Below are 15,056 nucleotides of genomic sequence, written 5' to 3'. Positions count from 1 at the left end.
CTTTATGGTCGTGTTGTTGTCTCTTTGACACCTTCCTCATTTTTATTCTCAATCTAAATGCAGTATTATTAATTTGTCTTCGTTTCTCTTCTTTATCATCCCAGAGTTTAACCCTGTTGTTGATGTCCTTAGATTAAAGGATCATCTGAATATGTATGTGTTTAAATTGAGAATGGAAATTGGGAATGCGTCTCTTGTATATTAGTTTATTCTTATTGTGTTTTGATCAAAATAATTTTTTGTTCTATAATGATTTTTGGACCGATTGTTTGGGGTGAAATGTCTTTTCATGTAAATAAACAGCTTCAATGAAGGTAAAATATTTATAAACTTTATTTCAGTATGATAGTTAGCCCTTTTGTCTTTTGTTTAAAAGATATAGAGCGGAACTAGTGTTATCCAAAATAGCACTTGATTAATTTTTGCATCCGATGCGCTTTTTTCCCTTTCGTGATGAATGTTTACAGCAGAAAGAATTCAAGATGTAAGGTATAAGGGTTATTACAGTTTATACTGATGCTGTTTTGTTCGTATAAACAAAACTGGAATTAAATGTATAAATAAGGTGCTTTCAGCTACAACCATTTAGCATAAGTCAGATGTAAATAGAGTTGTCGATACTTTTTCCATGTCTGATTCAAGCGATTTCCTTCATGATGAGACAATCCAAAAGTAAGAAAAATACATTTATACTGTGGATACATTATTATTCGCAGCAAACATTGTTTGGGTTTCATATCACAAAAAATGATATCCATGAAAACAAATTAGTCCACAGTAAGAATGGCATTTCTACTGATGGTGTGGTGTCTTTATAAATAACCGTTATAAAAAACACATCAGATCAGTAAAAATGTAATTGCAACAATCTGTAGATCAATCAATATTTCAAAAAGATAGTAAATCGCATTCGTACCTTTTAAACATTTAAAACAATAAGTTAAAAAAACAAGTGAAACTGCGAGCTACTGCTCACTGATGATACCCTTACCGCAAGTGGATAATATAAATAGTATAAAATATGCAAGTGTTCGGTAAACAGGAAGTTATCGAGTGATGACTCCTAAATCGCATCACATGGTAAAGCTGACTTATAGAGACCTTGAAACCAATTTTCAGAAATAATTGTATTGCAGTTCCTGAGAAAAATGTGACGAAAAATATTCATGGGACGGACGGACTGACGGAAGGATAGAAGGAAGGACAGAAAGAGGTAAAACAGTATACCCACCTTTTTCAAAGTGGGGGTATAATTAAGAACAGGGAAATGAAATCTTTTTAAGATGACGCAGCTTATTTGCACATCGCTATTACTATTCTAACAAGAAACAGGTATAAAAATGCATGGCTGCCATTAAAACAAATTTTGTGAAAATTGAAATAAGTTCAATACATTTAATTATTTGAGTAGAATCGGTCAAAAATGTTGATTCAAGCGCAAAGCAGGGCAATCACAAAACAGATCCAGAAAAGGTTTTATTATATTAAAAAAACAATTTCACAAGGCTATCCTTTGATGGGATGTCCATCACTACAACCTCAAGAAATAAGCAAAGTCACAGTATATAACACACCATACTACAATTAGAGTTGAACAACGTTTCGACTCTTTATTAATAAATATGAAATTAAGTCTAATTATTTAAAAAAAGTAAAGATCTAAATAAAAGATTCCTTTAATGTTTCACAGGCAAACAACTTTTTTAAATGCTATATAATTTGAAAATGGAATTCTGTTTATTACTAAAACATGTTATTACCATTTAAAGAATAAAATAAATAGGTTGTTGTTTGTATGCTCCTTTTGTTGAAAATGAATACATGATTTTCTAGAACCAATTGCATAACAGAAGAGATATAATCAGCTTACACCAAGTGATGGCCATTAATTGCCAATTGTTCGCAATAGGTTCATTCAAAGAGATTTGAAAACTAGCCAGTTTATATTGAAATTGAATATTCAAAGTGAACCTTAAAATCTAGTACTTTGTTATTCTAAATTCTTATTTTGTTGTAAGTGGAGCTCTATCATTATAATGTATGGAGTCTACTGAAACACTGTTATCATGCCATTTAAATAGTTAACAGCTGTTACCATAATGCTAGCAAGTTTAAGGTTTGGTTTGCCTGCTTTGTTAGTATCATAATTTGCTCAAGCATTTTTATTAAGATAGACATCTGTAAAACAGTATAAGTAAATGGATTAAAAAAGTTTATAGATAACTTTTATCCTTTGAAAATTTCCTATCAAATTTAAGAAATAATTGTTGCAACCTATACTTAATTGTAGTTTTAACATTGGTAGACATTATATTCGTAATTGTTTTTGCCCGAGCGAAATCAGGACTTGAATAACTCGAATATAATGCCTTACCATGTTAAAACTACAATTAAGTATAGGTTGCATCAATTATTTGGTTTTGATTAGGACAATTAAGGTCATTTCAATGTCCGATGTGTATACGTATTGAGTGTTTTGAGTCTCTTCCATTGACCCCCTTTTTTATTTCAAGTCTAAAGAAGCAAAAAACTGGCAACGTCATTTTTCAGAGGGAGGAGTTTTGAACAGCCGTGATTTTTCAGAAGGAGGATTTTTGAACAGCCATCATGAACGGTTTTGTCGAATTTCGAATTGCAACTAATTACAATCATGATAATTGAATTAGTAACAACATGTCCATCATTTAAGAATGTTGAAGTGGTTTCAGTTAATGAAATATATTAAATGCATGCCAATTGGATAATTTTTTTTATTATTCGGCAGTAGTCAATATGCGCATGAGCAAACACATTTTATTGGTTATAGAGGATGGGTATTTTCACAAAGCGAAAGAAGCACGTCATATTAAAATTACATACAATGTTTACAGGTTGAACATTGCTTTTTATATTGATTTCAGATGTCATTTTTTTTATAATAAAATGAGAATATGGAAGAAATCATTTAATATAATCAATACATGCAATCACAGTAGAACCTACAACGAAATCTATATTTTATCCTACAACAATATGGAATAGATTGTATATCTTAAAAATAAACAAACAAATCCCAGTTCAGGAAAACACTCCTGGGAGTACAGTTGCTCATGATCCGTTATATTATTAAAATTTCGTGTTTAGTTAACAAAATATTATTTGCATGTAACACAAAGGTTAATTCAAAAGAATTTAAAATTGCTTGATTTCTAAAAAAATGTTGTTACTTGCAAATGTTTGGTTGTCTCTATTAATACGCATCATAAACACAAGATAAAGGAAAACGATAAACATTTTCTCCTGAGAAATAAATATAAAACTTATAAGTGGTGTTCCATCTGAACTTTTACATGGAACTGGGGATTGATAAATTCAAAGTAGAGAGTCGCCCAATTGTTCAAACTATCCACATGCAAATGAATCATACAAACTTATCAAAGATGCTAGGATTAGTTTTCTTACGCCCAACGCGAGGTCCGTCTTGAACAGACTCATCAGAGATGCTCGATATATAAATGCCAATTGTATAGTTAAAATCATCACGTTTGTTATAGATTATAGTTTGATGTTCATGTCATCCATATGTGTCATATGTGTCATTGTGAAATTAATATAGTGCATGATTTCAAACAAGGCAGTATTATCTGTATCAGTATTGAAGAAAATACAATGTTTTATGAAACGATGAAGTCAATCATTTAATTGAGCTAAAGGCATTTTGTTTATTCCGTAGATAAATTATCAGATTTTCTTAATAACTTATTAAGTGTTAAAGCGTTCAATTGTTTATTGATGATTTGAGATATATTGTTTAAAGAAACAGATAATTTACCATACCATGGTTCTTTCCATGTTACATGTTATAACTGACGTTTTCAAAAACGACAGTACACAAAAAGTCAAGGTTAAGACACGTCAATTGATGTCGAAACATTAACGAGTTTTAGAAAAGAACATAAATGACTGGACGAATCCATTGCATTATATTTTTTTAAATGCATGCCACGTAGATACTTTGTGTTTTGAATATTCTTATTCCTATAGTATGTCTGTGTACAAGGTGAAAGGGATACAACTCCATCTTGAAACGAGGACGGAGTAATTGTTATATATTGTGACAATACATGTCTCTTCAGTGATGCTCGTGGCCAAAATATATGAAATCCAACGCTTATATAAAAGATGAATTACTGTTGAACAATACGTAATTCTAAAGTTAACTAACAATAAGATTGAGGCATCATTTGTTAACATTTTGTTTGTGTAAAAAATAATGTTTTCAATTAAATCAAAATTACGGAATCTTACCGATGTATCTCATTCACTTCATGAAAAATGGACAGAAAACCCAAAAGGTCTGGCAAAAATCATAGTAGTATAAATTAAAAATTCCATTACAAACAAAACAAAAACTTAGAAAAAAAACAGTTAATAAAAACGTTATAAAAACTAACTGTGCAACATAATCCAACATAACATCGGGTGTTGTAAATGGATCGTAAGCAATTCGGTTCAAGACGCGCAGCTGTCGTTTTGTTTGTGTGAATACAAATTCGGCGAGAAGTTATGTCACAATTAAGGACAAGAGGAAGCAATGGTAGCTTTACAGTTTGAACGATTTTTTTCCACAGCAATAAATGTCGGAATTTTTATCCGTAGCAATCCATTATGTGTAAATTTAGAAGGTCAATTTTTATTGTTCAGATAAACATTCACACTTAAAGAGTCTCAAACCTAACTTACTATCAATATGTGGAGCTTGCAATCGTTTCTAAGAGGATGAGTGTTTTGTGTTTAATAATTCTAAAACGAAAGTAATGGGCAGAAAAGTCATAAAAGATGAAATGGTCTCTAGTGGTTTGTTTGTAAAAAAAATTGCACATCAAGAGAAAAATATCATGTTATCATAAGTTTTTTTTATATGCACTGAAAAAACCCGTTTTTTCACTGGTGTCGAATTCTTCATTTAGCAAAAGAGAACGGATTATGACATTATCTGAAATCAATTTGAAGTAAATAACTTTTATTTGCTTAATTTGGTTTAATCCAACAGTACCTTCATATACAAATGCCAATACCAAATCAGGAATATGACAGTTGTTATATATTCATTTAATGTGTTTAAGTTTTTGATTTCGTCATTGCAATAGGGACTTTCCGCTTTGAATTTACCCAGAGTTTGTTATTTTTGTTATTTTGCGTTTTGATCAATAAAAACATTTTACATTTAATGGAGACTTACTTATTGTAATATATGTACATTTGCATTTTGTAAATTGTCCTTATCTTACCCTGGCAGAACCTTTGAAATATTCTCTATGCTTCTTCTTACATGGATCTAGACTCTAGTATACAGGTCATCATAGTGTTTTTTCTATGTTGTGATCTTAGACTTTTATTTCCGGATATAGGGAGAAGGTTTGGTACCATTAAAACGTTTAATTCCGCTGCAAATGTTTGCACCTGTCCTAAGTCAGGAAGGTGATGTACAGTTGTTGTCGTTTGTTTATGTAAATTGTACGTGTTTCTCGTTTTCTGTATAGATTAGACCGTGGTTTTTATTATTTAGTAAATAAATAGGGATATATTTTACATCAATATATCTTTTCATTATTTTATAAGTAACATGCGACTCATATCATTATCAGATATTGATATAAGGTTACAAACCTTCTCAGTTACGAAACGACCTAGTAAGTATATACGAATCGACTAGTTACGAAACGACCAGGTTACGAAACGACCTGCACCACTCATTATCTATCTGTAATAAAAGTTTTTGTCATAGAAACTAAATGATAAACAATGACATGACTTTTTAAACTACAGCTACCATTTATTAAAATCGAAACGGGGGTTTCTTGAGTTCTATTACTGTATAGATGTAGAGAGTAATTATACGTGTAGCTGAAATGCATTTTGTTAGTGACATGTTTAATTACAAATTCTTCTTACCCCCTGTACCAAGTCGGGAATCTGAAAGTTGCTATATATTCGTTTGATGTGTTTACCTTTTGAGTTTGTTATTTGATCAGGGACTTTCACTTGTGAATTTCCCTTTAAGTCTGTATTTGTGTGTTATTTTTTCTCTTTATATGATGTCAAACCAATTATCTTTCAGAACCTTAGGTTCCGACTTTCTCATGTAAAATAAGCTTTAATTAATTTAGATATGTTTCTTGTGGTCATAACGTTCGTTACATATTCAGGTATTCACCTTCAACAACCTAAATAACCTTAGCCTACAATTGTTTGCCTTTGACAGTTCCCGATGACGGAAAATCTTCCAAAAACGAATACTCAAGACACATGAAATTTATGAATAGTTATTTTTGTTTCAATTTAAACAGAAAGTTGTACTTAAAACTTTTTTAAATCTCGCTATTAAGATTATTCTTGTTAATTCAAATTATTCAAAATTCAATGATTGTGGTTTGTCCGGAACAAAACTTCTTCAGATTAAGCAGGTCTGCTCTAAATCATTTATCCATCATGAAACAGGCGTCAGTGCTTCTATCAAACCAAACCCCGGTTTTCACGTTTTTGAATTACAGATTCTATTTTGCACAAGCATATTGATCACATATCACTAGTTAATAAGACGTAGGAAAGGCTTAGGTTTTCCTTTTACGATCTCTTTGGTAATGTTGCTACTTACACAAGAAATATAGAGCTGACTGTTAATAAAGGCAAAATGAAATTATAATTTGATGGCCGAATGTTGTTAAGATTTATTTTGAAATGACGTTTAATCTTTTTTTATGTTTTCAATAGAAGATTATAATTTTCATATCTTCGAATGCTGTTGACGTGGTTTTGATCTTGTCAAACTCACATTTATACATCGTTGCCTTATATTTGGTTGACGCACTTCCAAAGTCAAATTGTAAGATATTCCTAAGCGAATTCCATTCTGGGAACAAGATCATGAGGTCTTAGCTCAAACTCTGTTTAGAATTTCTATTTTTAGATCAATTTTATTTATAAACCTAGCGCGTTTTGTTTCTTTCAAGTACTGTCTTTGACATCGAAAACAAATAAAGACGGACGGACGGTGCCTGATTTATTAATATGAAGATGACATAATCTTTGATCGTTTAATTGATTTTTGGACCAGGAATGTCAGTAACTATAAGTAGTCTTTAATTTATGTTAATTATTGTCATTTTGCTAAAAGTCTTCTGTCACCTATTACAACATCATACTCGGAATTCTGTTAAACTGAGTTTTACTGTTCTTATTGATGTACCTTTATTTGTTCTACATTAGCTAGTGGGATAAAAGTAAAATAACAAATATACAGAACTGCCAATTAATTAAAAACCCTTTAAAAAGTCTCTAATAAAATTTCAAAATTAAAAACGATAAACACATCAAACGACAGGAAACAAATGTCATATTCTGGACTTTGAAACATGCATTTCCTCATGTTTAGGGACAGCCTCTGGGTACGGTCAAGTTTTCGTATCTACCTCTTTGACACACTCCCTGTTTCCATTTTCAATTCTATCAAAGAGTCGGTCAATAACCATTTTATTAACGGCGTACGGTACAGTTACAGGGGAGGTAATGACTTTGCTAGCGTAAATCGTTATTTTCGCGTCTTCAAAACTATGACTTATCTGGAAAAGATGCAGTTTTCGGCTGATTTTTATCATTCAAACTTATTTAATTTGAAAACGAGTTCATGGACCCCTCTCTTTTAAAATGACTTTTAGTTTGATTACGAGAAGATTATTTGTGCCAATTTGCATGAAAACGTAAGTAGTGCAATTGTTTTAAATTTAATAAATATACAACTAAAAAATTAGGTTATTTTTCTGCATTCATGGACATTTAGTAAATATGAGTTATTTCTGAATTAAAAATGTATAAATATTTAGAATACAGAAATTACTAATTATCTAACAAGAACCAATTTGTGTTTATCTTTAAAAACAAAAGTTATGTCCTTTTTCGAAAGGGAAATACGGCCACAAATCCGAGGTTTGAGCGAATATACAAAATTTCTACCTCATTTTACTCAAAAAGTAGCACATGAAGGGATATTTTCTGTTACATATTTGATTTGATGCGGTAAAAAATAGTCTATATGGACATTTTCATCAAAATGTAAATACGTGATCAAAACTGTATCGTATGCCCTTAAAACTACTGTTATATAAGTATGACAGAGGTCGACAAATCTAAATAGTTATCAGCTGATTGAAATTTGTAACATAAAATCTGATTAAATAACAATAACAAATGTTATCTTTTAAAGTGTACAAAGTCCAAGTAAACAATAAACAATTTCCGTAAGTATGCCTAAAATGTATAACTAAGGTTGTGATAGATATTTTGGCCACACAATTATTTGTATTCATACGATGTTTATACCTCATTATCATTATCCAGAAGTGTAAAAAAAAGGACAACAGTTATTTTGATTAGAACAAACCCGATTGAGGAAACAATTTGAATTATTATTTGGTAAGTACATTTGTTTTTCTAATTCATGCTCAAGAAAGAAACATTTTATGTAAAACAACGAATTTGAAGGGAAATTGTGCACGATGCCAAATTGGCTATTTCTATGTTACTGTAGTGTGGTCCGTTCACAAATATGTTAAATCCCGCCAAATTTTGTATATACCTTACCCTTGTCCGGTGCTTGTAATTTTTTGGTTGTCGCGTCTTGGTGTCTTTAATATTTATATTTCAATTTATTTGTTGGAAACTTTCGATAGTCAACTATACGGCATGAGTTTTGCTCTTCATTGAAGTTTACAGTGAGATATTGTTGCTGGCAACGACGTCAATAAAACTTTATTTTTTCGTTGACATCTAAAGTCATTGCCTTTTAGTATTATGTGCCATTATTGTTTATGATACTCACAATAAAAATCCCCTGTATAATACATCCAATTTATATTTAATACTATGACAATCATTATAATTTCAGTACTGAATAACAAATTCATAAAAATGAATACATGCGAAGATGGTTGTAACATTTTAATGGTGGTAGCAATTGATATTGGAACCACATATTCCGGATATGCATATTCTTTTAAAGCCAAATATGAAAAAGACAAACTGAATATTCAAGCAAATCAGGTTTGGAACGCGGGTCCGAAATGTCTGTTGTCATTAAAAACTTCAACATGTATTCTTATCAATAAGGATACTAAGGAATTTGATTCATTTGGTTTTGATGCAGAAAATGCATATGAAGATTCAATCTTAGGAAACGAAGCGGATAAGTATTACTTCTTTAACAGATTCAAAATGGTGCTTTACAACAACGAGGTATGTATTAAATTTATTAATATCTAAAGATGCCTCTCATTAAAAGATGGATATATTCGATGTTTGTCTAGACTAAATTTAAATCTTAGTTAACCAAAGAAGACTTTTTTTTACAGATTTTAAGTACGGTTATTATCACGAGATCATGATCATTTGCATCTTTGGAATTTCTAAATTGTGCAAGGTCACATGTTTGTCAGACTGATTACGGGAAGTTATTAGCTTTGATTTGGCTTTCAGTAAGTGCGAATACGATTAAATCTGGGCTAACTATATTTTTTTTGTTGGTTTTGTTTATGTGCTTTCTACATATCTATTGTGTTTAATCATTTACTGATTCTTACATCTAGTTTTTATATTGAGCTGTTACACCCCTCATCCATCTGAGGAGATGTTGTCCATTGACAAACATATTTAATCGCACCACAAATATTATATAACTTGTCCAAAGTAATTTTATTCAGTGATTGTAGTATGACATGTTTGTTTTTTGTAAATTGTATTGTTATGAATTAGGCTGAAAATTTTCGCATTTTTTGTGTTGAGTATGGATTTTTAAATAACAGTTTCTGTGTTTTGAAGACAATATCCAAAGACATGGAAATAACTGATGTCAGAGGTAACACTTTCCCAGCTATTGAAGTGTTTGCACTAGCTATTCAGGCGTTAAAGCAAAGTGTGATGGAAAAGTGTTTCAAGCAGGACATCAAGATCAAGTCAAATGAAATCAAATGGGTTTTGACTGTACCAGCAATATGGAATGACAATGCAAAAGAGTTTATGAGAATAAGCGCGATAAAGGTACTTCAAATGTTAAAATGCAATTAAAGTTCATTACTTTAGTTAGGCCTTTAAAGTACCCATGAAACTTTCAAAACAATAATTAATATATAAGGGTATAATGCACATAATATATTGTTTCAAATTGTTTATTTTCGTGATAATCTTTCTAAAAGACTTCCAAATTTCATTAAAGTAATGAAAAAATTACGGTTGCCATGAATGCAGCCAATAAGTTCGAAGATGGCCATACCACTATTTGACTGTATTTCTTAAGATTATAAAAATTAATCACAATAATTTCAATGTCGGTAACAAATGTTGATTTTATGGTTCATATGAGATAATCTCACACATAAATAATAAAATATTCGAAGTAGAAATATTTTAAATATATTCTTATATTCGAAACAAATTGGAAGCCTTTTTGTGATCTTTGGTGTTAATCAAATGTATCAGAGTAATTAAATGGCTTTGCCGTTAAATTTTTGGTTGAAATTGTTTTTGCAGATTTATTAATTTTTATCTGCAATGATATAACGGAGAACACGCTGGAAACCTTGCATTACTTCAGAACAGTTATTGAACAAACATCCAGGAATCAGAATATCTAAAATACAATTGATATGAGATATAATCTTTTTCTAAAAAAAAGCCAAAACATCGTCTAATATAATAGTAGATGAAACTACTAGTAGATGTTTCCGAAAGGAACGAAAGGCCCGTTGACTTAAACACCTGAAGAAATTAAAAGAGGGGAAATTTGAGAATAAATATCCAAGCATCATCTGGTTCAGTAACTCATCATAGAAGTCACCTCAATATGTGAAAATATTTGGGGGAAAACGTCCGTATAACTGTTATTTTTACAAATTGATTTAAGCCTGTTGTTTCGACAAAAAAAAATAGTAGTGCAGGAAAAAAAACATAATCTCGATCTGTTATTCATAATAGTAGTCAACTCAATATATGGAAGCATCTAGAAAAATACTCTTAAAGGTTTCAAAATTAAAAAAAAATATATAAGAAGAAGAGCAAACCAAAACGTAACCTTTATATTTACTCATAATAGTAGGCTCATAGACTAAAACCCAGTTCAATATACCATGGATTTCAAAACAAAAAGTCCGGATATATATTCGTTGCAGAATGTCTGAATGACGACATGACATTGGGGGTGAAACTGTACAGCCCCGACTATTTCGTTGTGGTACCATAAATCAATAGGAATGTTAACATTGTAACTGAACAATAAATATAATGCACTTATCCATTTAAGCTTGAAAATCATCCAGACTAGAATTTAATGCGTTTGTCATTTCGTGTAGTACTGTGGGTTTTTTAATCGCTGTTCACTGATAGTGATTTTTTTTGTCGTAATCAATTCTTTGTTTTTCTTTGATAAAACACCTTTCAAAATGTACAGAATGGTTGACTTTTAAATGTTCAAATCCCTCTGAACCTAGACAATCATATGCCTTCCAACAGACGCTGATGATTGTTGTTTCTGATTTTATGTTGTAATTAATTGATTTAAGCAATGTTTCTTTTGTCCGATTTTCTACCGTGGCAACCAATTTTTTTTGCTGTCTCTTTCGCTACCTCCAAACACCCACTGACCTTCTACTCGACAACCTTTATGGTATTTTATTTTTCCAAATTTACTTTCCTCAATTTCAACAATAACTTTATCTCCTACTATTTTCACTGTCTCTGTCTATTTCCAAAATTTCTGTGCAAACCTCACGGCAATAAGTGTACCAATCTACGATTGTTTGGTTACAAATAGAAAGTTCATGTAACAGTTTTACAAATTCTAGGTCCATTTTGAAAATACAGAAAAGTGATAATTGATAGTTTGTCCAAACTTAAATTATATCCTTGTAAACAGGCTCCGTTTCTAATGGAAACCTTTTTATTGCAATTTTTGATGCTGCACTTCCAATAAAAAAATATCGTTTGAAAAAGGACTGTTTTTTCTTAAACCAAAATGTCCATGGCTTCACATTTTACATAACTCTCCAGATAAATCTACAATCAATCCTATAGAAAAACACCACTGAATCATTTTCTCAAAAAATAAATATTAAACAAATCTTTTAACTTGATCGGCATTTCCGTATTTACATTGTAATGTTTGTAAACACAGCTGATTTTACGTTACGGTTGACTATGACGTCCCTTATTAGATGAATATTCATGACGAAGAGGTCACAGATAATTGATTTGTTATCACGTGATATACCTACCTGAGTAACGAAGACGTTGACATATTGTACACTTACAAATCCGTAGCTCTGCTAGATTTTGTAATTCTTATTTAAAAAACTGTTTAAAACAACAATTTTTATAAACAAAACTTCACTTGATTTTGATGATTTTGGGGCTATTTTCGTTTTAACTTTTTGACGCGACCAATCCCTATATATTAGTCTTTGCTATAGTTTCCCGTACTTATTTTGGGATCTGCTAAAGTAAAAGTACTCCATAAAAGAATCCACATTTCTTACTTAGACAGGTGTAACAAAGTTTAATAAATGATAAAACTGAAACATTGCTAAAATATGTGTATCCTAGGCTGGTATCAGAGAAGACCGCCTTGTCATTGCATTGGAACCAGAGGTTGCATCTATATATTGTCAGCACCTCCCACCAGATAAAATGACAGGGGCACCTGAAGGATTTTTTGTAGCTGATGGAACCAATTACTTATTGGTTGATTTAGGAGGTATGATACACTTCTCTATACCTGCAAACGTTTGATAAAAACAGTATAATATCGAGTGCACTTCTTTCTTACCCAAACGATGCAAACGGCTAAGCTCACATGTTTTGATCATATATTTTGAAAATACGTTCGCAAAGTTTACATATATTTTGACAAATCATGCACTCGTTAAGAATGCGTCTACAGTTTGTTGTTCATCGTTTGTTAGTACAAAAAAAAATCACAAAAATACTGAACTCCGAGGAAAACGCTACATTTGTTTCTAATTTCACCCTTCAATTTTAGTTAAATCATTAGAAAACATTGGAACAATCTACAAAAATGACTAACAATGCAGTGAAATCTTCAGCCTAGTACTTATCATAGCGCATAAACATAACAACAATATACAAGAATAACTTGCTGAGTCAAGGCAATAGTTGGGATGCTTTAACCGTATCAGCATAATATCACGAAACACTGTTTGTAATAATCGTAACTTTCATACAAAAACAAACGGTGTAAAATCTTGAAATGTATTACGTATGTTGGTTGAAGAAACCACACTTGATAATAACCGTGTAATAGTTCCGTTTACCAACAACATGTGAATGCATTATCTAAGTTCATACAGGGTGAGCAAACACTGATAAAACTTCCGATGTATATGTTTCTAATTTTAACGAAAACGAAAACGAACTTCACGCAACATTTACAAAATTTAGGTTAGAAAGAAATGCACTCATAGTAAGATATTATCAACTACTTGAACTTATATATAGTTCGTGTCATAACTTTTTGCTAGGTGAAACTTGGTTTAAAGGTATACTGAAAATTAGTCATTGAATTATTTTATTTGTTCATTTTATATTTTTACCGAAAGGTGGAATTATTTTTTTCAATAAATTCAAACATTCCGATTCTTTGAACTTTATGAGATAATTTCATTCAGGTGGAACAGTTGATATAACCGCGCATCACAAAATCAATATCGACTATCTGGAAGAACTTTCTCGAGCATCAGGAGGAGCTTGTGGGGGTACTATGGTAGACAAAGAATTCCTGAATTTGTTTGAGTGTATTGTTGGGAAGAAAGTAATGAAACATTTACGAGAGGAACACACTACTGATTACATGGACTTAATGAGAGATTTTGAAACTATTAAACGAAAACTAACTGGTACATCAGATCATGGTAAAATGATAAACTTTATTATACCATTGTCCCAATTAAATTCACTTTGTCAGCGATTTTTGGAAAAAGACTTTGAAACTGCAATTCATGATTTTTTAGAGAAGGACGGAGAAAAGAAAAACAATGAGGGAATTATAAATCAGGAATCTGAATTAAGTAACAATGCAAATGGCGGAGAGATACCAAAGAGGCAGATATTATTGAAAGGACACAAGATGAGAGTTGATCCAGTCATCATGAAATCATTTTTTAAAACGGCTGGCGAGACTATTGTCAAGGAAATTTCTAATGTTTTACAAAATTTAGAAAGAACTAATCTGAATACAATTTTACTAGTTGGTGGATTTTCAGAATCCCCATTAATTCAAGAGATCATTCGGCAGAATTTTCCCGATATGCACATCATTTCCCCAGAAGATCCTGTCTTAGCAGTTCTGAAGGGAGCAGTTTTATTTGGTCATAAACCAGATTTCATAACATCGCGTTTTACAAGACATACATATGGTAGGCGTATCAGGCCGCTATTTGACGAGTTGAAGCACAATCCAAAGAAACGAGTTAAAGGAGAAGACGGAGATCGATGTAGGGATGTATTTGAAACTTTTATGAAAATAAATAAAAAAGTGCCATTAGATGAAGTTGTGACACTGGTTTATCACACTGTCGAGAGTAACCAAAAATCTGTGTCAATTGCTATTTACTGTACAAATAAAGACAAAACAGACTACGTTGATGATGAAGGCTGCGTAAAACTTGTTGAATTTTCTGTTCCAATCCCGAATCCTTCTGGGGAAAGACGATATGTTGACATTGAATTCAAGTTCGGAATGGCGAAATTGGAAATTTCAGCCACCGAGAGACAAACAGGACGAAAAACCCTGCATTACAGTTTCATATAAGGGATATTGTGGTCATCACAATTTTCCGAACGCTTAGAGTACATATGTATAATGTATGGTTAAAAAAAAGTAAAGTAGTACAAATAAAGCCTACAAAGTTTTAATGAAACTGATTATTGTCATCATTTCAATTTTCATTGCAAAAGAAATCGTAAAAAATAAAGACTATAAATCTTTAAAAAGACACAGAGAAGAATCCATTTAA

The 15,056-nt window shown here is 31.3% G+C and overlaps 1 protein-coding gene across 1 annotated transcript; it reads left to right on the top strand.

Moving 5' to 3' along the window:
- Window positions 1–9,864: 9,864 nt before the first annotated feature.
- LOC134723776 (heat shock 70 kDa protein 12A-like) lies at window positions 9,865–15,056 on the top strand. The gene is made up of 3 exons (XM_063587325.1): window positions 9,865–10,071; window positions 12,628–12,778; window positions 13,710–15,056. The coding sequence occupies exons 1-3, from the start codon at window positions 9,868–9,870 to the stop codon at window positions 14,849–14,851; spliced, it is 1,497 nt and encodes a 498-aa protein (XP_063443395.1). The 5' UTR covers window positions 9,865–9,867; the 3' UTR covers window positions 14,852–15,056.

This window comes from Mytilus trossulus, chromosome 6 (assembly GCF_036588685.1).
Source record: "Mytilus trossulus isolate FHL-02 chromosome 6, PNRI_Mtr1.1.1.hap1, whole genome shotgun sequence".
Classification (NCBI taxonomy): Eukaryota; Metazoa; Mollusca; class Bivalvia; order Mytilida; family Mytilidae; genus Mytilus; species Mytilus trossulus.
The sequence above is the reverse complement of the archived record's forward strand: the minus strand, read 5'-3'. Positions and strand labels throughout refer to the sequence as shown.

Excerpts from the sequence above, each read along its gene's own strand:
- LOC134723776 (XM_063587325.1), top strand. The coding sequence starts at position 9,868 with ATGGAAATAACTGATGTCAGAGGTAACACTTTCCCAGCTATTGAAGTG. Across the intron at positions 10,072-12,627 it reads TGAGAATAAGCGCGATAAAG|GCTGGTATCAGAGAAGACCG; the intron begins GTACTTCAAATG and ends TGTGTATCCTAG. Across the intron at positions 12,779-13,709 it reads CTTATTGGTTGATTTAGGAG|GTGGAACAGTTGATATAACC; the intron begins GTATGATACACT and ends AATTTCATTCAG.